General features: G+C 35.1%; 2 protein-coding genes across 2 annotated transcripts; one reads left to right on the top strand and one right to left on the bottom strand.

The window, feature by feature from the left end:
- The first annotated feature begins 39 nt into the window (after nucleotides 1-39).
- On the top strand, nucleotides 40-22,754 carry LOC120338817 (uncharacterized). Its single transcript, XM_039406776.2, has 28 exons — nucleotides 40-774; nucleotides 1,877-2,043; nucleotides 2,115-2,401; nucleotides 2,754-2,904; nucleotides 3,116-4,025; nucleotides 4,363-4,523; nucleotides 4,970-5,185; nucleotides 5,631-6,064; nucleotides 6,269-6,458; nucleotides 6,776-7,002; nucleotides 7,123-7,313; nucleotides 7,727-7,954; nucleotides 8,041-8,232; nucleotides 8,570-8,677; nucleotides 9,347-9,547; nucleotides 9,912-10,052; nucleotides 15,712-15,937; nucleotides 16,361-16,544; nucleotides 17,949-18,150; nucleotides 18,324-18,465; nucleotides 18,572-18,744; nucleotides 19,219-19,397; nucleotides 19,558-19,827; nucleotides 20,529-20,732; nucleotides 20,929-21,219; nucleotides 21,633-21,878; nucleotides 22,217-22,328; nucleotides 22,599-22,754. The coding sequence occupies exons 2-28, from the start codon at nucleotides 1,877-1,879 to the stop codon at nucleotides 22,752-22,754; spliced, it is 6,189 nt and encodes a 2,062-aa protein (XP_039262710.2). The 5' UTR covers nucleotides 40-774.
- On the bottom strand, nucleotides 12,956-14,801 carry LOC120338820 (deoxynucleoside triphosphate triphosphohydrolase SAMHD1-like). Its single transcript, XM_039406780.2, has one exon. The coding sequence runs from the start codon at nucleotides 14,576-14,578 to the stop codon at nucleotides 13,172-13,174; it is 1,407 nt and encodes a 468-aa protein (XP_039262714.1). The 5' UTR covers nucleotides 14,579-14,801; the 3' UTR covers nucleotides 12,956-13,171.
- Nucleotides 22,755-24,943: the final 2,189 nt, after the last annotated feature.

The raw sequence follows: 24,943 nt of genomic DNA on the forward strand, positions 1-24,943 counted from the left end.
TTTCGCCCAACGATGATTCACTAGAGAAGCATGTTCTGAGGGTAAATTACCAGGCAGGGCTTCGTCACTATTGCCTAGAAAGAACCAAGGCCAAGTATTCCCCCGCGTATGGCCATGGATGGGTTCTTGGTGATGGTGTTTTGCGAGTTCAATTGATGGATCTACTTCCAGCCCTCAAAGCAGTTCTTGAGTTGGCAAACTGCAACTGTGAGGCAAATAGGCGATAAAATATTTTATGCATGTGTGCTGAAAACAATCTAAATTGCACAGACTGCAAAAACCACTTATACACTTACAGAGGAAAATTCGATTTTCAAGACTGAGGATTTTGGAAGCAATTCAGAAAAAGTGAATTAGATATTGAAGTTGATTTAATAAATATTATTTATTAGTTTTGTTCAGACATATGTTAGTGTCGAAAGTCCTGTTGCTTAAAAGGAATATAATTCCGGCCTGGTTTTTAGACACTATCTGGCGAATTCTTGAATGATTGTCTTCAAAATAGAAAAATGTTAATATTTAATTTTTTTCTTTTTATTTCAATACAGGTATTGGATAAGCTTGCGTCCATCGTACAGTGAAAATTTTATTCACACTGACTTGTTTGAACCGAGTCCAATAAATCACTGGGAAAATGATGATTGGAAGGATAATGGATATGTAGTATTAAAAATTCCTGATAAATGGGAAAAGCTGTCTTCTAAACAATCAAGGTGGTACTTCTGCCAATCAAAGCAATGTTTCCGGAATCATCCATCAAGTTATTCAGGAACTGTATGTATTTATGTTGCACAGCGAATTATCGTATATGTATACATGGCTTATACAAAAAGAATTATTATGATGACTTAATGAGACATTCGAGATTCTTTAAATAAATTGTTTTTAAATATTTTTCCTTGTCTATTCCTGACACAACTTGAGCTTATAAGATTTCTAGTCGTTCTTTATGTGTCATTGCATTCCCGGAGTGTAGTGTGACGACAGCACTATGTGTTAAACGGGGTTTCCCAAGTTTTTTCTCAGGACGACCCACAGACAAGTATGTTTAAGTGCCCAGTACGACTAATATATATATTTCACTGAATTTCAGATTTTGTCCATGTGCTGGAATTTAGTAAATTAAAAGAGAAAATTTAAACTTTCTGTTTTATTTAAAAATAACGAAATGACAAAACAAAATTTTAGTTTGGAAGATTATAAAAATTCTTCAATTAAAAATGATCTTTGCTCGATAAATTTCCTGTATTTGCGGATTAGGATGTCAGGAACCAAAGAATTTTCCAAGTTAACGTTTGTTGTAGGGCTGTGATAATAATTTTTAATAACCACAATGAATAAGAATCTTCAAATTTTTCTTATGCTTAAATTTTCATAACAATATAATTGCCATTATACGCTATTTTTATCGAAAACGCGGAAAAGCCTAATATAGCTTTTCACTGCTATTTGAACTTTGAATTAAATACGGGTGTACTAATGTACTTAAATATTGTCTGTGAACACAAACAATTCAAATTGCAAATCTACTACAAGCGATTTCATTGTTAACAATCAAATAGTGATGCCACATTAACCACCTATACGTTCAAAAGCACAAATTTAAAGCAATGCTCGTATGCCTTTTCACAGTAAGCATTGGTACAAACAAATCAATGTAAACCTCGACGATCCTAGGCCTATAACCTGTGTGCGACCCCACCTAATTATCACTCAGACCCAATTTGGTGTCGCAACCCCTGGTTCGAGAACCCCTGTGATAAATACTGATTTACCATGCTCTGTCTTCATTTTTCAACTGATCTTTTTAATCAGGACTTTTATTTGCAATGTATTTGTACATTTGTGTCGTTCTCAACAAAAATCTTATTTTCAGATGAATATCACCCGTAACGGATTCCAATGCCAGGCCTGGGCGTCGCAATCGCCTCATTGGCATAATGTGTCTGTTGAGCAGAATCCTGAAATCTGGAAAGAAAACTACTGTAGAGATGATGGTCAATATGCTGGCCCTTGGTGTTACACAACGTCTCATTTTATGAGGTATATGACCTATTTTCTAGGTAACTCGTTCTAGCTTTGGATTTAAATCTTTAATAATATTTATTTTTCAGACATGAACTGTGTGATATCACTGGTTGTAATTCAAACTTGGTGCGTTACCCATCCAACATTATCACGAAAGAAAAATATTCTGACTTCATTCCGGCTATCGAGTACTCTAATGTTACTCTCGAGTGCAGAGACGATGAAGTTTTGTTGGACTGTGAATGCACTAACGAACATTGCTTAGGCGTCAAAGTCATTGAAAAAACTGCCCTCGAAGATAGATTCTCGGGTTTCCTTGACTCTCAGTGTCTATTAGTCGCAAAACCAATGAAATTGCTATTTATGACAAGAAGTAAGTATTTATGACTTTGTACATTTATATTTGAGTATATAGCTTTTGCAAGAAAAAATAATCGGTCGCCTCATGAATAACTGCGCCTTGCATACAAAATATTTTAAGATGAAAAACTACCGATTGAAATACTATCTATCAAAGTTTCACCCTCGAGTACATATGAACACATAAAATGATCATTTCACTCATTAACATAGAACATGAGAGGCGTCCCATGTTACATCAAACTCAGAAACTGTTGATCCTGTTATTTCAGTAAACATTTGCCAAGTACAACCAAACGTTCAAAAGTTCTATTAAAAATAACTAATCATCTAATCTAATCGCACTCCATTTGTGCCATTAACAGGTAAAATCCGGTGCTTATCAATAAACAACTATTTCCTAACAAGGTCAATTATAACAAAACCTGGTAGTGCCGTTAACATATCATGTCCACCCCGTATGAAATTAGCTTCGTGTAACAGCTTCGATAGCGGACTGAGTGAATATCCGAACAAGTAAGTGGAATTGTTGCAAAGTGTTCCGAATGTGCACCATACATGCAGTTCGTAGACAGCATATACAGCCCAAGCCGTACATTGTGATACTCACTGCACGTGTGATACGTGCATGTGGTGTTCATGACGAAGTTGTTGATACGATTGTTAAATGACACTTTTAGTGTAAAGTAAAACTGCAGCAACACTAATTTTGCCTTTATTCAACCAGGGTAACTCTTGGACAGGCACTTCGAACCCCAATTGCAAATACCATAGATGTATGTACTTCTAGAGATTGTACGGGAGAAGATTGCGAGACGACAGCAATATGTTTAATGACAAGCATCTCACAAATTGTTACAGTGCATGTATCAAATCGATTACGATATACAGATCGCAGCATAATTTTCCCCGCAATAAAAGAACCACGCTGGAAAAATACTAATGCAGCCTTCTATGTGTTTCCCTATGATGACATAGGAACATTGTGCTTCTGGATAAAAACTGCTTCAAAATACGTGGGAACAATACTATACCTTACCAGGACACATACATATCCTGTTCTGGCTGTGGCAGGTGGGAGTCAAACTGAAAGTGGATTGTTCATTGCACCAAATGGCGAAAAAATAAAATTTGACCCGACAGTATTGATGGATAATTACTGGCACAAAATGTGTCTTACCTTCGGTTCTACCAATGATTCATCTTCCACGTGTGCACTTTATATTGACAGCATTCTGACCGCTGAAACAAATGAATGGGTCACGTGCAATAAAGGAATGCTTTATCCATATGGTCACTTGTCATTGGGAAGAGGAATGGATGTTTTTAACCCAGTAATTCTATCAGATCCTGATATTCTAATTACAGACAATTCGTTTCTGAGTGAAAATGAACGAATTGTATTGCAATCGCCTTTTGAAGGAGTAATTGGTGACATCGCATGTTACGAAAATCCTTTGTCCACTGAAGCTTTACGCCGTCTTCGCTTTGCTTGTTTCGAAACTGATTGGTATATGGGCATTCCAACTCTCGCACTATCGCAAGAATATAAATACTTAAAAGGGTCCGATATCTACGCAGGTACAAGAATATACGGAGAGATCAAAACATACACCGGAAGCAAACCTTGCTCCGAGGTGAGTTACATGGGCTTTTTGTTTCGAAATTTTAAGACCCTTAAAAATAACAAAACGTGAGATCACGTCATTGTACAAAACTTCAAAATAATCCCACAAGCTCTACAATAAGTAATAGTAATAGCCTTCTAGCGACAACAACAATCTTTTACCACTGGAATTTCTAAACAATGGGCCCAGTAGAGAAGGAGAAAAGCTATTTTTTTTCATAATAACAACATAGGCTAATAACAAAACTATCCATAGGTAGCCTACTCTTCGTGTCCAATAAACACCATTTACCCGAGGGCGTAAAAGAAATGTGTGTTAATGAATATCTGACTTATTTTTGTTTTAGGATATCGATTTTTATAAACTATTCACCTATGAAAATTCTGTTGAGACCTCGTCTACTAACGTTACTATTACTGTGGATGTACATGCGTCTAATTATGAACTTTTGAAAAATATGATGGTTGATAAATATTATGTTTCGATAAAATGCAACCGGGAATCAAGGTAAAGACATTGAGTACTTTGAATATATGCAAACGCAACAAGTTGCGCAATACTCGTGTCCTAGCGATACATACGACGTGCGGAATATCTATTTTGTTCACAACTAAAGTCACCGAATTTAAGAGAATAAACCCGACGAAATTCTCTAAAATAAAACTGTGATCCACCTGATGAGCACTAGTTTTTATTACCTCCAATAATATTATCTGTTCATTTAATATTATTCCCTCACTGTTTTACTCATTTAGAAGTTTAAAATCCATTTTCTATAAATATTTCTGCGAAATCTTTAATCGCACGTGATAGAGTCAATTTGAATATCCTTCTTTCAATTCCCATGTCTTGAAATATTTTATATATTATTTAATTGCAAAGGTGAAGTTTTTTTGCGAACTACTTTTTAAAAATAAATATTGTTTTAAAGGAAGTATTTTAAATCATTTTAGTTCTCAAGAATCACCTCTAATATCAGCGATTTCCGAATTTCCACTTATCCAAATGGAAAAAAACGCAACGAAAATCATAAATATAAACAATTTACTCTCGGTCGAAGACTACACTTGCTATATTTATTCACATGTTAACCTATGGACGAAATCAAACCAAGAAAATCATCTCAAAATCAGGTTCACGACAACAACAGGGCCTGTTACAAACGTAACGTAAGGAAACAAACCACTTTTTATTTCTCTTAGCAGAAGTCCTGTCACGCCAGGCAGTTCATGGAGCGCTATATCTTTCCGAAATCGATCTACTTTCCTACCGCAGTTTTTTGATAGCTGTGAGCTGCCTTTATTGGAGACACACCTATACAGCATTAATAAAAACTTGAGTACGCCAACAATAGAAACTATTCAGAACAGCAATATAATATATATATATATATATATATATATATATACGCCGCTTTGGCTTTACCTTTTTCCTTTTATCTAAATATTTATACGCTTTTCGATCCACAGTTTGGAAGGAACGGAATCCATCTGGTTCAACATTGCCTACCCAATATTACAATGGGGTTTGAACGATAACAATACATCTATTTCCCCTGCTGTCTGTTTCAAGTGATTTATTTTTTATTAGTTTTAATACTTAACAATCTTTCAGATCATTGGTTTATTTGAATAAGATGATAAACTCATACGAAATCCTAGAACCCGGAACGGACAAATTGTGGTGGCAACCACCTGATCGCGGTGAAATCACACAGTATAAAGTAATTGCATACACCAAACTCACCAACAATACGTTCATACAAATAAAAAATGAAATAATAAAAAGCGATGATTTTCATAACTACACCGTGATGAAAGAGGAAGGGAGCGCAGGCGCTATTCCAGGTTCTTGGTATAACGTATATATATCACCGATAACGGCGAATTCCGAAGGTGACGTGAAAATTTTCAGCGATCGCTTACAGCCTGCAGCACCAATATTTTCAAGTGGAAGAAGTGTGGGCCAAGGGGATACAGTAAACCTCGTTTTAAAATGGGAAGATTTGTACCAGGAATATGTCGATGGATATGTTATGCATTACAAGGGTGAGAATTTAGTCAAATTATTTAGGCAACAATTTAACACATATCAATTATTCATCGCTGCAACACGACTAAATCCTAAACAATAGAGGAACCTAAATATATCGAAGACACGGTAGTTTAAGTTTAAACAATATATTTAATATACCAAAAACTGCGATAAGCACTGCAAAGAGTGGTGAAGCTCATTTTTAACATTTATTTTAGCTATTGCCGACCTGAAATGGACAGTTGTTAACATTCCTCCGCTGAGAACATCTCACCAATTATTAGGTCTAAAGAGTTTAACTGAATATAGTATAAGATTGCAGAGTTTGGCAGGGCTGAAAACAAGTAGTCCGTCAGAAATGAACATTACTACTGGAACAGCGGGAAATTACCGATTCGAAATGAGCAGGTCAGTAACTCCACTACTTCATTGTACTGCCCATCCAGAGTTGTAAACTCATGTTTTGTAGACTGAACCAAGTCTGAATTCGAAACTACATGCACGTCCTCCAAAATTATTTTATTGGTTATAGAAAAGCTTAGAAATAATAAATTCTATAATTGATCATTTTTGCTTTTACGTTTTACTTGGTTGTTACTCAGTGTTCCTATTTGAAATGCCTCTTATTCTACCCTGTCCCTACATATTTTATCTGCTGCGACAATTTTTCATCTTTTGGGCATCTTGATTTACATTATGCATTTAAGATTAATTTTATTTTCTAGAATTTCTTCATCATCTGTTGCATTGGATTGGGATGTTGACATACTTTGTTACAAATATCAGGTGGAAATGAAAGCTATTTCTGCTCTAGATAACGTTCCTATTTCAAAATCAAACTGTTATTTTACAACTTCAATATTTCTTCAAATAGTGAATGTTATACGATGCACAGATTCAATACGCCGTTTCGATAAAACACTTACCCAAACGGTTGATAAATTGAAAAAAGGTAAATAGATAGATTAATATTAGATTTTAATTACATCTGCTCATCAATATACCTGCACACTTCATTCTCAATTTTACAACTTAACAACGATGATTTGAAAGTTTTTGTTTTGTTTTGTAGGTTGTATCTACGAAGCACTAATCCAGCACATCAATGAAAATGGCGACATTGAATACACGCTCACTACAAATTTCAGCAATCCCGCGGATCTAACAACGGTCAATAATTTTCGTTTAGTTGCTGCTACTGAGAACGCGTTACAGTTCTCGTGGGAAAATCCAAGTAGATTAGAAGAAGTTGATTTGTTTCAGGTAGATATTGCTTATTTTTACTTCAATATCCAAACAACAATCTGACCAAAATTATTACATTAATTAAAACTTTTTTATTCACCTATTAGAGTTAGACAATATAAACATCTTGGTAAGGCTAAATTAGCTTATGTGGTCGACCAAATCAAAATAGCCGCTGAAAATTACCAGTAAATCCTTATAATTTCGCCATATTCATAGTTATTAGTTTTAAATTAACTTCATTGAATATAGTTTATTTTTTATATAGTATTTTTGGAACCACTAAAGTATGCGCACCAAGATGGCGCACAACCTGAACTAAGGTTGTGTACCAGGTTAGGGTTCAGATTATGCGACATCTTGGTGCGCATACTTCAGGAGTACCGTATTTTTTTTTTTTTCAATTCTATATTCTTTAATTATATCACAAGATAACGGTATCACTTGCTAAAACACCATGGATACAAGAAAAGTGGGCAGTTTTTTCTGAGCCCCGGGCAACTATTACCGATCTAAAAGAAGCGACCAGATATGTTATCAATGTCACATCGGCGAGGAAAAAGGAGATTGCCAATGAATCGGCATCATTAATAGTATGGACCAAACGACGAAACGTGTCGTCGTTATTTACCTGGTCAGACTGGACGTCATATTCACAGGTTGAGCAAATTTTGTCACTTTGGTGCCGAATCCATTATCCCTATCCATCGCTGTAATACCTATTTTCCGAAATGTTTTTCTTCAGTGTCCAAAGACCTGTGGTGAAAATGTAACTCAGACGAGGCAACGATACTGCCAGAATCCTGACTTAGATACTGATGATTTTTGTCCCGTTGACGACATAGAAATGAGAGATAAAGAAACGGAAACAAGATTCTGTAAATTGGAAAGTTGTGCTATTGATGGACAGTGGTCAGAATGGTCATATTATGGTCCGGTAAAATATACACCATTTCTGTAGATAGCCATACATACAATATCATGATAAGCAAATAATTTACGGATGAAAATTAATCACAAATACCCTTGAAATCAAAATATACCGACAAGAACCTTTTAGTCACATAGTACCAGCCATATAATATGTAACTAAAATTTGCGAGTACTCTATTGCCAAAATTAGGTTGTACATTATTAGGTTTGGAAGCTCATGGAATGAATACAAATATTAGGGTAATAAATTTTAATACCATAATTATTGTTTACTTTAAGTCTTAATGACTTTCATTACTGTATGATATAAACGTTGGCAGAGTTGTCCATTTTTACAACAGTGTGATAAATCTTGTGGTGAGGGCGGATTTCAGACTCGTAACAGAACATGCAGCAATCCTGCGCCAGCTCATGACGGAAAATATTGTAATGGCGGAAGTTTATGGAAGGTACAAGGCACATAAAATTTTTCATTTACTCTTGTGTACTTTAGGTCTAACGCTGCAATTATGTTCTAACGTATAGGAATTTCATATTTATGGCCAAGTCAAGTAACATTAGTTGGTAAAGATAAATGTTTACGAAAACAATTCCTATCGTCCGCATGTTTTATTTTTGGAAATATTTATCTTACTTATGAGAACGGTTTTAATTTAACCCTGTCTTAGGTCAATATGTAACACTCAATATCGTGTTGCCAATTTCCGCATATTTTAAGTATGCACAATAGATTGAATTTATTCTTGTAGCAGCTAAATGGGGATGCAATTCATAATGAATAATTCAATTGCAAAATGAATTTTATTTTTGAGTACATTAGCTAGAGTCGCAAGCCAGGAAATCATCTTGTCAATTTTGTATGTGGCCAAACCCGCTCGCAAGCGCGGGGTTCATAAAAGGAAATCGCCTGTTATTTGTCCTTGTTCTATAAGCAGTTTAATTAAGGAACACGGGAAAACACTGTAGTCCACAGCAACCGTCCTTCCTCATTTCATGCTACTCTACAAAGTCACTGCTATATGGATCTTTAAGCCAAACCTTGATCAAAATGAATATTTTTAAAAAACAAAGGCGCTACAAACATTGTGTGCGATATTTTCACATTCCGTCTATTGCAGACCGAGATTAGACAATGCGGACACCAACCATGCCCTATCAACGGTAATTGGACGGCCTGGGTGAAAATATTTTCTTGTGATGTGACCTGTGGAACCGGTAAACAGAAGAGAATGAGGTTATGTAGAAATCCTGTCCCACAATATGGCGGAATGGATTGTGTTGGTGATGAGAGTGATACAATACCCTGTAACACGGATCCAGTGAGTTTCGCCTGTTATTAATTCTTTGTCATCAAAAATCGTTGGCGTGGCTTCCTAGAAGTTAAAGTGTTGGGTCTAACTATGATGACATCGCGGGTTAAAAGTTCAACACCTTTTAGGATCAAAAGTTCAGGTTCAGATTCAAGTATGTAATAAACCTTCTAGGATATAATAAATTGGGACAATGCCAAACTGAAAAGATTCCGTTCATGCAAAAACTATAGTAGCTCTATTCCCAGCAGTGGCCGCTTGTGCAGAGCATATATATTTGTAATTATCTGTGGGCTTTCCAGGAATCAATTTAACCAAATGCCGACATGTTATATAAGCATAATATGAAACTTCCTATTTTACCCATTTACAGTGTCCAGTACCGGGCGAATGGCAGTCATGGAGTAGCTGGAGTATTTGTTTAAATTTTTGTGGATTGTCAAACTCAAGCAGAACAAGGGAATGCAAAATTTCATCTACAGGGCATAATTGCGCAGGATCTGAAGACATGAAAGTAATGCTTTTTTATTTAAATTAAAAATATATATATGTACTATATATTTATACTCCAAACGGTACAATGGTTTTGTCATGTAGGAATAACTTTTTTCGATATTCTCATAACAGAAAAACAAAAGCTATCTAGCTATCCCTACAAATCAAATTTGATCAAAATTATATCGTGCAGTACACAAATCTGATCACCATAACTCATGAATCGAGTCAAACATCCATTATTAAAAATGTCATTTGGTTTTAGTGGAATAATATCAGTATAAAATATCACTCATCGCAGTTCTTTTCAATGAAAGCGTAATTCTGCTTTACAAAATGTACCAGTCTACCATGATAAATAAGTATACATTGTATGAAACTAATTAAACGGTTTCCATCGTTAATAATTTGAATACCTGTCATTGTTGAAAGCCATCGCTCGGAATACGCGACAAATATTTCGTTTAAGAATCTTTAAAAAGGCTCTTTTATCGCATTGCCTACTCAGTAAACACATTTATTTTCAAGCATAAAAATAATAAATTAACAGATCGTGCCAAGTTGGACCAACGAACCCTTAGACTTAGAGAAATTTTCTTGACCAGCGTTCACATAACATCCTTGCGTTTCGTATTAAGCACAGTGTTTGCAGAGATATACCAGATTCAACAACTTCCGCAAAAAGCATATAGGCCTGTGGATCGAAGCATATTTGATACTGCTTTGTTAATTGCTACACACATAATAACGAATACGCTAGCTTTCCGGAGTTACCTGCAACTTGTACAGGCTGATCAGACCAAATGCAGACAAATGTTTATTAAAATGTCTACAATATATATGAAAAAAATTATTATGCAGAAATAAAATGCATAATAGCATTCATATTTTTTTTCTCGATATATCCTCCCTTTGCCTTCACAACACGATAGGGTTAGTTCGGATACCTATAAATTTCACTATCCGGATAACGGATATATCCGGGTATTCCGTATTTTAACAGTCCGGTTGACCGGATAGTTACTGCTGACTTTAGAGAACCGATTTTTGCGGTGAATTGACCAAAAACCACCGCACAGTTCTATTATGAATAGCTCAAATTTGAAAGATTTCAAAAATACGAATTAAAACTGGATTTATTCGAGCAGCTTACCACGTATTTTCATATCTGCAAAATGCGCATTTTAAAGTAGAAGTACTTTCATTTTAACGTAAGTCGACGCAATCGCGAGATACGTTGAACACGGTTATTATGGAAAGAAATTTTAAAATGCTCTAATCGGCCACAAATTGAATATTTTGCGCAATAGAAAAATTTGAAAACATGTATATTACATGCGTTCGAGTACTAAAAATTTTGTAATGCTACACAGATTACATGGAATCCGAAGAATTGTGAAATAAGTCCTCGAAATTCAAACTGGCTTATTCCAACACAAAATGCCTTCAATACACGCAACAACTAAAAGCCACACCCGACCAAAAAGCAACAACCTCACAACGACGCATTCAGTGCTTTTCAACTGAATTTGTTTAAGTTAGTCTTGCTAATACTGAACCCCCAGTTTTCAATCTAACTTATAAAGTGAATGAGGTCTTCTTTAACCCAAACACAATAATCACATTTGTTCTGCGTGTTTTGTGATGTAATAGTGAAGGTAACTCTAGCATTCCGCAGATGGTTTGAACTTTAAATATAGGCAGAGTGGTGTGAATAAAAGTTACTATTGTATGCTCTGGAAGATGTCAGTCACCACTTAACAAAAAATATAAAAATCACTAATGCGCATATGCAATATTAATACTGCTCTATTATCCGGTTAACCGTCACAATAATGTCCGGATATCAGATAGTAAAATAACTCTCCGTTAACCGGATAACCGTTATCGGGATAATCCAACCATACTACACGACTCAATCTGTTTGGAACTTGACTGCACGAGGCACGTATGATTTCTTCTGGAATTTTGTACAAACAAGTCATCAATCTATGCTTTTAAAGCAGTTGGTCTCAACCTGAGGTACGCGTACCACTAGTGGTACGCAAGCCGCTTTGAATTATTGCGAAATTATCTTTTATATTCGCTGAACAGCGTTTATAGCGCTACCAATCCTTTTTTATAAAGATCGCTCTCGCCCCTCCAAAATCGGAACAGTCATGTTCTCTCCGTTTTGCGTGTTACGTCACAATGTGTCTGCGTTAATAAATCGGGAAATAAGTGAGCGTTCGTGATAGCGACTAGGACTGATCAATGAGCATATATACAAATAAGTATATATGCTCATTGAACTGATCAAAGTTTATTCGTCCGAGGTTTCGGATAAATTAGTGGTTATGATAAGATGTATTGCGAAGTAACGCGCAAAATGGCAAAAACATGCCCATCTCGTTTTAGGTGGACAGTAACGGGCAAGAGCGACCACTAAAAGACAAGAACTGGTAGCGCCATAAACACCGTTTAGCGGGTTTAGGTCTTATTTTCAGACCAGGTCTTATTTTCGAGGAAACACGGTAGTTTTACGATGATTAGCCATTGCTGTGTTCAGTGTTATGTCATAAAGGTTAAATGGGTCGCATAAGCTGTGGTAATAAATAGTGGGTCCCAACTCTAAAAAGTTTGGGAACCACTGCTCTAAGGTATAGAATAATGATTTGCTGGGACAAAAGTTGAGACAAAAAAAAAGATCGAGGCATGTGGTGAAGGCAAAGGGGGGATATATCGAAAAATAACAATGAATCTGTTATTTATCTTTATACTGCTATTTTCTGCAAGACAAGTTATTTATTTACATTTATATTTTAAAAATTTTAATAAACATTCGTCTACAACTGGTTTGATCATCCTGTACAGATTGTCCCAGTGTAACATCATCTCAAAAATGAACGATTAACCTAAATTTGCTATGATATATATTTATTTAATGTAATATATGTTATAATAATACAATATATTTAATTAATTTAGCATGTAATACAACATTTAAAATTGTTAATATTAATACTGTAGAACAGGAAATTGAGTCGATGTCAATCTTGCATATAAATAATCTTCAAATTTGTTGCAGATGATAGTAAAAAAATATGACTATATTTCATTCTAAAACTCTAATGTAAATCCAATTTACAAGTGAAATCTTTATATTTTATTACATTCATTGTTCCATGCCTCAAAGCATTTTTTGGCTTCGTCTACTTTGTTTGGATCCTTGCAGAAAACCTGAATTCTTTTTTCCTCAAATTTCGCCGGCAACATGTTAGAAAACTCGTCGCGCTTAATTTTCTTCGCCTTCGACGGTTCTGTTTTTGAATAAAACCGATACTTCTCTACTGGATTATTTTCACCATCGCCATAGTTAAGCTTAACCAAACTAACTTCTAAATCATTTATCTCTATGTCCTTGCTGTAACCGACTATTTTTTTCTTGATTTCATCAGTGTCAATTTGCCCTTCTTTAAGTTGTTCGTCTCCAATACATCTATATAGATCTCTCCTGAATATTCTTTCGAGAATTTCACGAGCTTTTTTCAGATTTTCACAATCTGAATGTAGAATTTGCTGAAAAGTCCCATCATCTAGCTTTGTATATGCTACCGGATCAATAACACATTGAGATATAGTGCAAAGATAAAATCCTTCTTCATCGACCTTCAGAAATGTGGCATTTGGTTTCGATAACTCCGAGTCTTTCACTTTGCTGCCACGAATCAAGATTTGTCTGTCGGCTTCTACCAGGGCATCACTGATCATATGGTCAATTGCATTCCCGGCTTTGTGCTGATATGCTCTTCGGTGTAGAGAACATCGTGTGTGGAACATTTCATACAAATTGAAACATTCCTTTTCATGTACACAAATATGCTTTTCTTCATCTTGACCAACTGGTAACACTCGCATAAACTGTAAAAAACGCTTGTGGTCGAATCCATTCGGAATACCCAAGTGATAACAATCTCTGGCAAAATAATCCCACTTATCAACATCGACACCGTTGCTTTTATTTGATATAATTTCGTAGAGGAACCAACGATCGGAAGTACACCCTTTGCCACTCCCCGCAATCATTTCTTTGATAAATTGGCGCTCTTCCTCTGACACAATTTTCTCTTCTATTCCATCGAGCAAAAGATCCAACATTTTGCAAGAAATATCTTCGTGGGGAAGATATTTCTCATTCTCTACCCTTTCCTCTTCTGATTCTCTTTTTTTCAACTTTTTCATGAACATTCCATCGAACAAGTGTGAAAAAGGACCGTGACCAAGATCATGGCACAGTCCAGCTATTTCAACACACAGAACATCTCTGTCGTCAATTCCAAGATCTTGATTCTCCTTGAGATGACGGACCAATTTTCCCGCTAAATATGCGGTACCAATGCTGTGCTCAAAACGATTGTGTGATGCACCGGGATAAACGAAGTATTTTCCACTCAACTGTTTGATATTTCGCAGTCTTTGGAACTGCGGAGTGTTGATGATTTTCACCAATTCAGGACGAAGTGATATTGTACCATGTACTGGGTCGTTAAATACTGTCACATTCATTCTAAGTTACGTCTATTTCGTCACAAAGTAATTTGAACAATTAACAAGAGCCTTTGTATTAATAATCTAGAAATAATATTTTTGTTTATTCTGATAATCTTGTTAACTTGCTTCACAAATATTTCAAAGTGTGGCAGTTTAATTAGGTAATTTAAATGTATTATTTAATTGATAAATGATATACACGAAAAATATTTCTGCTCGAGCGCTACTAAAGCAGTGTAAGATTTGATCATTGTGGACTGAAACCAGGTATCGGATGACAGCTCCCAGTTCCCATACTTTTCAATACAGCAGTCTATGCTCTTGCATTCTGTCAACTTCAATAAGCAGACACAGTTGTTACCTGTTGCTCAATCCAAATGGTTCTGACATGTCTAAACAAAGAATGTCAACTTTTATTATATCTGTTTAAAGTGACAACGCTGATCGCGATCCCAAAGAACAGAGAAATTTTACGAGAAAAGTAAATATGTGCGCATATATGATTACATAGGCATAATGCCTACGTGTCATTCCTAAATGTAAATGTTTGGATTACACACCGCTAATTTCTCGGCGTGGGTTTCAGGTTACGCAATGGGCAAGGTATACTAAAGCCTATAATTCATTTTGAAATATTCCTGATTTTTTTTTATTGTAAAGCATTGTTTCAGAATGTCGTTTAAAGGTTTTATAAAACTGATGTTTGGTAATTTTTGTAATCAGGAAATAATACTTAACCCAAATGTTCACCTTTGGTAGCATGGCGTTTCCCATCACGGCCTTGAGTTTTTTGAAGTGTATTCAAATTCAAGTCATTATTCAATGTACTTAGGTGAGGTCACAATTGGGATAGCCTAGGGCCCTTTATTGTCGGATCTGGCCGTCCGTTTCGGTTTTCTTCCCCATCCAAGTGCAGTATTGACTAACTGATAAATTAATTTTACTACTCGGCGTGGTAAACTATACCTCTCTATAATATGTCCTTGTTATAGCCGTTACCTTCCCAGGGACAAAACGTGTACTTGACGACTGACGTAAATTACCAAAAAGTCCATTCGTATAATTAATTGGCCGCGCGCAAATCGGAAAATCTATGTAAACCCTAATGCATGTGCAATATTCAATCTAACATAATACATTTATCACAGGAGACAGAGAATAAGCTATGTATAGCGTCAGATCCATGCGAGGACGACTTTCATTGGGGACCTTGGGGTCACTTCACTGCCTGTAGCAAGACTTGTGGAACTACAACAATGCGGGAAAGAGTTAGAACATGTGTCTGGAACGACGACGTTTACCAAAAAGCAAGACCGTGTAATGATCAGAAGATTCAAAAATTAATGTGTGGGGCAAGAGAATGCCCCATAGATGGTATATATATTGATAATATAAATTGAAAAGTTATTTTGAACACAGAATATAAAAACTCAACAATTGTTACTTGAAACCCGAAGTAGGTCAAGGAGGCGATGGTTCACGCAAGACAAATTAAATATGTAGAATTATGCTGTTTGTTTTTAAATCGTACTTTTTCTAAGGTCTTTTTATTTTTTTGGTAAAATCAGATTTAATAAAAAGAACTTTAAAAAGAACTATCTCAATCTAACGAGAATAAAATTACTTTACCAGTTCATCTATTTTGTGGGATTCATTGATAAAATCATTTGAACTTATATTGTTAGAATTGTGCCTATATACAGCCTTCATCCAGTAGTTCATAATATAAGTATGCATTATTTAACCAAATCAAATGTAATATTTGTGTAGTAGTTTGCCAAATAATATGATTTTCAGGATCTTGGGGGGAATGGTCTACTTGGGGACCATGTTCTGTCAGTTGTGAAAAAGGCGTTCAACTCCGAATGCGTTTATGCAATAATCCAAAACCTGCTTTTGGTGGAAAAGATTGCGAAGGAAGCAAAACTGGATCTCAGATGGAAAAAAAAGAATGTGTGAGGCAAGGCTGTCCAAGTGGAAGGTATCTATATAACATTTAATTGTTGGGAACTCCTGAAGTATGTGAACCAAGATGCCGGACACCGGAACGTAGTATGTGTACCAGGTTAGGGTTAGGCCATAATGTCAGGTACAAATATTACGGAGTTCACTAGCACCCGAACTCGTAATAGAACTGAAAAAAGGGAAAGTGGAATAAAATTATGGCCTAATCCTAACCTGGTACACATACTACGTTCCGGTGTCCGCCATCTTGGTTCACATACTTCGGGCGTACCTTTATTTGGATATGAGGCCAGACCAGTAGGCTTCACCATACAACCCGGAAATAACGCGGAGGCTACAGTGCTGTGTCGTATAATTATATTTGAATAACAGCGAATAGGCAGCTATAATGCAGTTCACGTAACAGACATTAAATATATATCAAGAGACAATACAGCCGTTCTAGAGCCCATGGAAGTCACCAATAGGATTTGAAACGGAGAAAATAAATTCAACACCCTTAAAATAGAACAACTTGTCGTTTTTTTATACGGACTTTCACAAGAAAAATATCCGTCCCAACTGAGTAGAATCGACAACATCGGACGCTCAATATTCTGATAAACCAGACCAGCAGAATTCAACACCCAACCCGGAAACGCGGAAGTTACAGCGCTGTGTCATATAATTATATTTTTTAAATGACAGTGAAGGGACTGCTATAATGCGGTTCACGTAACAGGTAAATAAATATATAACAACAGACAATACCGGCCTTCCTCAAACAAAAGTTTGCATTCTATTTATCAATTCTTTATCAGTGCAAGATTCATACAGCGCCCATGGAAGTCACCCATGAGATTTGAAATATCCAGCAAATATTGGGGAAGGTTATCCCCCCCCCCCTCAAATAGATCAACTTGTCGTTTCTTCCTACTAACTTTCACAAGAAAAAAATCCGACCCAACTGAGAAGAATCGATAACATCAGACGCTCAATTTTCTGATCCAAACCGAGCAACCCGGAAAAATGAATGCGGAAGCTACAGTGCTGCGTCATATAATTATTATAATTCACACTGAGAGGCCATGCTTAAAAAAAATTAACATATTTTCATATGCAATTTTGCGGCATTTGTAGTAAGACATAAATTCACAGCCTTTTCCATCACCCTTCTGCTACTTAGATTAAATAACCAAACGAGAAAATGAAAATTTGCGTTTATATGCCATGGATAACTTCGACAGCAAAGTACGTCTGTAGAGCGATTCTTTAAGATATTGATCAATGGCCATATTTATCTGGCTTTGTTCCAAGCAAAAGGCATTAGTGGAAATGCAATTTCGTCAAAAGAAAGTAATTAACCACAGGCAGTTACTGCTAAAAAATACATCTGAGTCCCTTTCGTGCAGCATTGGTCTTAGAATATTAATGTTTTCAGGTATCTGAATTCTCCAACGACCTTACGACATTGTAAACCAGAAACAGGGAAAAGTAGGGTTGTCTGGCCATGGACGTTTGCGGGAGTTACCCAGAACGCATCATGCCCTGCTGGTACAAGTGGAACTGCATTTCGTCTTTGCAGCCAGAATCAAATATGGCAAGAGGAAGACTTGACTGCATGTACAAGCGAGAAAGTTAAAGTAGAAATTGTGTTGTTAATTTTAAATTAAAGAATAAATATAACGTGACTTAAAAAATGGAAATTGAAATCAAGAAGTAAATAACGATTATTCCTAAAAAAGCGTAGAATTTTATGAAACTCATCATAAAATCATACCTAAACCACAGTAACATTATGAGCGCAATATTTTAGAAAATCGTTGATAAAATTGAGGAAGCGAACGTCGGTACAAGCACGGGCTTTTCAGCAATATCCACTGAAATTTTGCAAATATTAGAAGGGGATACTAAAGGAAAGCATTTGTCTGTTGCTGGTGATATATTGCAGCTACATGGTGAATTTTTTTTTTTGAAATTACTTCTATTTGATGTGTTATATTTGTAATTGGAGTAATTTGTAATTTATTGTATCCTCATAACCCTATAATCACATATTATTAGGTATGCTTAACAAACTGTTAGATTGGAAACCTTCAACATTCTCCGACTTATCGAGAGCTGCAAAATTAGAATATGTTGACACAATAACAACATCGGTGGAAAAGATAACAAATCTAAAATATCAGAATATCTGGATGAGCTTGAATGGATCAACGGCATTAGATTTATTAAAAGTTTGTAAAGGATTACAATTACAAAAATGTTTTTTAAAAAGTGTTCAGTTAGTATGTCGATGAATGATTACATTGGGTTTATAATTTTGATAAATATTTCACTTTCAAACTGCTAAATGCATACTTGATTGCAATTAATGCAATGATGGTATTTTTATTTACACTTTCCTCAATGTATGCATTGTTGACTACATTTGATGACTTGTTTTCGTCAATGATCCTATGTGATTCAATGTGTGTATTATATATATGGCGTTCACTCGTTGAATGATTCCCCTAGTCCCGACTAATATTGTAAATAATATTTTACCTAAAGCTTGTACAAAATAAAATCTCATGAGCCACTTATTTAACATTCTACTGTGATTGCACATAGATTTTTCATTTCACACAAGATAAACCAGAACAGAAAGTAATTCTCAAATGAAGTTCGTCATATCTTAAACTCGAAACATTTTCTTCTACATGTTACAGAACTTTCTGACTTTAATCGAAAACACGAGTTTATATGGACAAGATGTTATTGAATCAGATACTTCTGTAATTTACAAAAATAATTTGAATCAGGATTTCAATCTATTCCTCAAAACCGTCCGGCCAAATAACGAAGCAAGGTTGTTTACATTTCCACTGGAAAATACACCCGAATATGAGTAAGAATAGGTTTCTACTTTTTCATCATTCAAGTATAATCAATTGAAACCCTATTTCTTGTGTCTAAAGGGTTGGTTGTTAAGGAAAGTATTAAATACAAGATGCCATTTGCGGGCATAATATTATGTTACTTACCATTGCGATTTCATCTCTTTTTAGAATGGAAAAGAGCACAATCAGTGTAGTGCTCGACTCAAGAGTTTGGCAACTTAATGGAGAATTTTCACTCGCGAAGCTAATGTTTGTTAAATACAATACAATGTCAAAGTTTATACATAATCTTAATGAAAATATCACTCAAGTAACAGGAAGGGCATTTGGCGGTAGAAATATAAATGGGCCCCTTATTGGCGCAATGGTCAGATACAAAGGAATGGAAAATATAACGGAACAAAAGATACAAGTCCGAATTGAGTTTGTGCATAACAGGTAAAAAGCATTGTAATTGTCATTGATTTCTTTTATGTTAGAGCTTGATATGGTTAGCATATTAATGCACGGCAAGAAGAAAAAACTAAATATTCAATTAATAATGATTTAAAATTTGTTCGATTGATGTCATTATTATCATATAAGCAACTATACAATGTTTTGGGACTAGATTTATTGGTTTTAGCTACGCTATAGATCTGGATATAGGTTGCTGAAATCTATGACAAATTTGTTTATAAATAGTAAATGGAATATGTATGCTTAACATCGGTGATTTTCAACCGGTGTTTTGCGGAACACTGGTGTAATCAATTAATATGAGCTTGTATAGATCAGCACGAATCCTCTATTTTGGCTGTGAATTAGGAAAGGCAAACACGTAACCCTTCAACGGCTACGAACAGCCAGTTTTAAAAAATTATCATCGGAATTTTAACGTACTTTTGTTCTATGTAGTGGAGGAATTTGACTGTATTACGGCATTTTACAACTCGACTCATAAGCCATCGGTTCAGTTGTAAATTCATTCCTACGCTAAAATTGAACGAGAATATTTGTTATTCAAGTAGTTCTTACAATATCGGGAATTTCGTTTAGTGTTCTGCAAAAAAAAATGATATAAAAAGAATTTTCCAAATCTTACCTAAAAAGAACATTGGAATAATGAAGGCTTTACAATAATGTGTTAAATCTTCCAGGCGAGTAAAGAATCCGATCTGTGTATATCTTGACGAAAGGAAGGGAAGATGGCTGTATAATGAAGGTGGTTGCAGACTTGATGTAGTGTGGTCCACTCCTGAACTTTCAATTTGTATATGTGATCACTTAACTACGTTTGCAGTGCTAACTCATGATTTATTAGATGAAGACACACAACGAGCTATCGATCAACGTAACTTCAGGTATTGGTACCTCATCGACGTTCATTTATTCATTTTCAACAAATGATACGATAATATGATTATGCCGGATTATACAAAATACGTTAGAAATAACATCATAGTTTTCAATGATCTGTTAAGAAGAGGTTTACCAAAATGACCTCCTAAAAACCTTCTAACCTTCATCTAATAATCGTTAACCTTTCTACATTTCTAGAACCTTTTACTTACATGCATCGCTTGCTGGAACGATGGGAATGGCGGCAATATTCGCTCTTATTTTGGCAGCTATCGTTTCACTGAAACTTGAATCTGGATTGCCGGTTCATACTGTTTTATCACATGGATTGAAACATGGGGCAATTCTATGTGCGGTGACTTTCAGCGATTCGAATGCTATGTGCGCTGTTACCGCATCTTTTTTTGTATATATGTGCACTGTGACAACTACTATTGCAATGATTAACTGCCTGGACGTTCTTATGGATATACGCTGTGGAAGAAAAAGGTATTAGGCTTTCAAGTTTGAATGATCACAACACAAAAACAGAGCAATGCTTGAATATATGAACACAAAGATCAAATAACTACTTATATGAGAGCCTTATTTGTAATGAAATTACCTTATTTTAAATGCCATTATCCCAGATACCTTTGTTATCAGCCAAATATTTTGTTTGATAAAACAGAAACATTTTGGGTGAAATATTGGGTTCCATTAAACCCAGAGTTGACTTTAAAATTAATAGACTTTGATGACTTCTTCCTTTGTTAATATCCCTTACAAACAACAGCAACGATTTAGTAAAACGACTGGCAGGTACTCTTCGTTTCCAATTTTGATAAGTACTCTACATTAGATACTAGCATATTCATAAGCTTCCTGTTATGACATATCAATACTTTATATCTTTACTGCAGGTCCCAAGACAACTATTCGTTCATTGGTTGGATCTTCCCTTTATTCTTGGTTATTATGATACTTGTCACGTATGGAATATCTTCCTCACAAGATGCAACAATAACATGCAAGGAAACTTATAGTGTTGTTGTCCTTTTGCCCGCAATAACAATTGTTTCATTCACAGCCATTATGTCATTGAGTTTATTGATTTACTCAACGAGGGTGTTTTCTGCATCGATGATAAAACCATTAGAAGCAAACAGGTATTAATATTAAGATAATTTATTTTGCACCGACGGGCTGGGTAACTACGTAAATGAAATAACCGTTATATTGGTATACTTCCAATGACTAAGTTTACCCCGCCAAACTCGAGGAGACGAAAATATTCAATTTGCTAAGTTTCGATCGAGAATAATAATTCTATCCCATACTCAATCGGGTTTTATTTATTTGCTTGTTTGAAACAAATTAGCTCATATTCATGAACACAAACACACACAAAAAAAAGTTATATTAAAAAGGGAATTCAGTTGATACTGGTAAAAGTTTCGGGCGATTTTATCTTTGTCCAAATATTGAACGGACGCTCTTTTTTTAGAATTGAACGTAGACTTTGGAGTATAGTGTTTTTACTTCTCGTTACCTTTGCAAGTGTCGCATTACTGATGTGGAGTTTTGTGGATCAGGCAACTCCGCCACAGGAAATTCAGGTCGACAATTTTATGTTTAATATTTTCTGTTTAACTGCGTAATTATTAAAAAGTTTAACATTCTTGAAGTACAACCTTGCTAAATATGAATGTGTGTCTTCACTTGTATTTCACCACAATCCAACGTAGCAAGATGTAAGGTGCCACATCTGCCCAGGCTGATTTACAATCTAAATGATGTTTAATTTTGATAATGATTTAATTGATGCACATCATTGAAAATGTGATTTAGAAAAGCGTTTCAATGACAAAATAATAATCAATTTTTAGATTGCATACGTATCCATTCTTGCAATCGAAATATTTTACATTGGATTTATGCATCTGTGGATGGATTCAGAATTCAGAACATACTATTACAAGAAGATTGGTGCTAAACCAGTGAAAGAAAAAGTGATGGCGCAACCTCCAATGTATATTCCATGATGACTGAACTATTTATATTTTGTTATATCGAAAGAATTGTTATCATGTATATAAGCAAAACTCATCACTGCGTGAGGTAGTTTTTCATTTGAACACTCAAATATGAATACTTGTATATGAGTGTTATATACAATCATTTAGAGGCGTGTTTCTTTTTGATAAAATTGTTCATATACATACACAATGCACATACAATTGTATACAAAACTAATAAAACAGCAACATCTTATAAAGTTTGTAGTCAATCTTACAGAATAAATGCTGCACGAATATTAATATAATCACCAAGTAATTCTATCATTGTTTTTAATTGAACTCTAGGCGATATATCACCCAAATATCGCAATTCACTTTGAAATCCAGTCCAAATTACATGTCCTTTTGCGTACTTCTTTGAGGATTAACCAGTGATTGAAATCAGACCTCTCTTTTGGATAGTGAAACTGTCGCTGTGCTTCCAGTTCCCTTTCAAATAAAACATAAGTGAATGGCTCAAATTTGGTTAGGTTGTACATACATATGAATAAAGAGTATTGTCGTCAGAAGGAAGAAACGTGAAAGCGGATTTAAAAATATCGGATTTAAAAAATGGGTTTATATATAGATTAGTTTTAGCAACGATGCAGGTGCGCAAGTGAAGGTGAATTGATTAATTAATTTTTGAATTTAGGCGGAAATTGGCATTCATCTGGACACATGTTAAAAGTACAAGTATTTTATCATAAAATAAATATTCCCTTCCAGAATAAAATATTTATATCTTGAATTCAAACTGGAGGTTTTGCAAATGTAAAAAGCGATAATTTACGACGATGCTCATTTGATGGATCCATTATTTGTTACCTTAACATGCCAACTCCAGCAGATCCAGATTTTACACTTTATCAAGAAGTTAATTTCATAGTACTTTTATTTTTCAAATGTTGAGTTTGTATCGTTCAATTCCATGATAATTGTTTCCTTACAGTGATGCAGTTGCTTTATTTATACATATGAGTTCATCGGGGAGATGCTTAAATGAAAATTTCCAGCATATCTTACCTCCATGGGCGAATCATCGTCATAAGAGCGTTTCGACGTATAAGTATTCATTTGGTAGAAATCCATTTTCCACGATATTTCAACAAACCACCAGTCGCTATTTAACATTTATCTGAATAATAATTGTAGCTATCCGGTTTTAGGTTGTGTACCGTTTTCTGACTCCAAGCACCAACCGTCACCAATGCAGTCCCATCATGCCTACATAAAATTATTCCATATATAAAGCGAGATGAAAACACCAGAAAAGCCTCATAATTTAGCCATATTTATAAGTTTTAAATTAGGTTTACTAAATATATTTTGAGAAAATAGCCTAAATTTTTATTTTATTTTGCAATTTAATCTTTAATTATATTGCAAGATAACGGTATCCCTTGCCAAAACACCATGGGTACAAAAAAAGTTGGCAGATTTTTCTGAGCTCCGGGCAACTATTACCGATCTAAAATAAGCGACCTGATATGTTATCAATGTCACGTCAGCGAGGAAAAGGCAGATTGCCAACGAATCAGCATCAATAATAGTATGGACCAAACGACGAAACGTGTCTTCGTTAGTTACCTGGTCAGATTGGACGTCATATTTACAGCTTGAGCGAAAGTGTCACTTTGGTGCCGATTACATCGTCCCTTTCCATCGCTGTAATACCTATTTTCCTAAATGTTTTTCTTCAGTGTCCGACGACATGTGGTGAAAATGTAACTCAGACGAGGCAAAGACACTGCCAGAATCCTGACTTAGATACTGATGATTTTTGTCCCGTTGACGACATAGAAATGAGAGATAAAGAAACGGAAACAAGATTCTGTAAATTGGAAAGTTGTGCTATTGATGGACAGTGGTCAGAATGGTCATCTTATGGTCCGGTAAAATATACACCATTTCTGTAGATAGCCATACATACAATATCATGATAAGCAAATAATTTACGAATGAAAATTAATCACAAATACCCTTGAAATCAAAATATACCGACAAGAACCTTTTAGCCACATAGTACCAGCCATATGATATGTAACTAAAATTTGCGAGTACTCTATTGCCTAAATTAGGTTGTACATTATTAGGTTTGGAAGCTCATGGAATGAATACAAATATTTGGGTAATAAATTTTAATACCATAATTATTGTTTACTTTAATCAGG

Source organism: Styela clava, chromosome 9, assembly GCF_964204865.1.
Source record: "Styela clava chromosome 9, kaStyClav1.hap1.2, whole genome shotgun sequence".
Lineage (NCBI taxonomy): Eukaryota > Metazoa > Chordata > Ascidiacea > Stolidobranchia > Styelidae > Styela > Styela clava.

Bases quoted from the DNA above. Each gene is read 5' to 3' on its own strand.
- LOC120338820 (XM_039406780.2), bottom strand. From the start codon at position 14,578: ATGAATGTGACAGTATTTAACGACCCAGTACATGGTACAATATCACTT.
- LOC120338817 (XM_039406776.2), top strand. From the start codon at position 1,877: ATGAATATCACCCGTAACGGATTCCAATGCCAGGCCTGGGCGTCGCAA. The intron at 2,905-3,115 runs GTAAGTGGAATT...TTATTCAACCAG, and splicing joins CTGAGTGAATATCCGAACAA to GGTAACTCTTGGACAGGCAC. The intron at 9,548-9,911 runs GTGAGTTTCGCC...ACCCATTTACAG, and splicing joins TACCCTGTAACACGGATCCA to TGTCCAGTACCGGGCGAATG.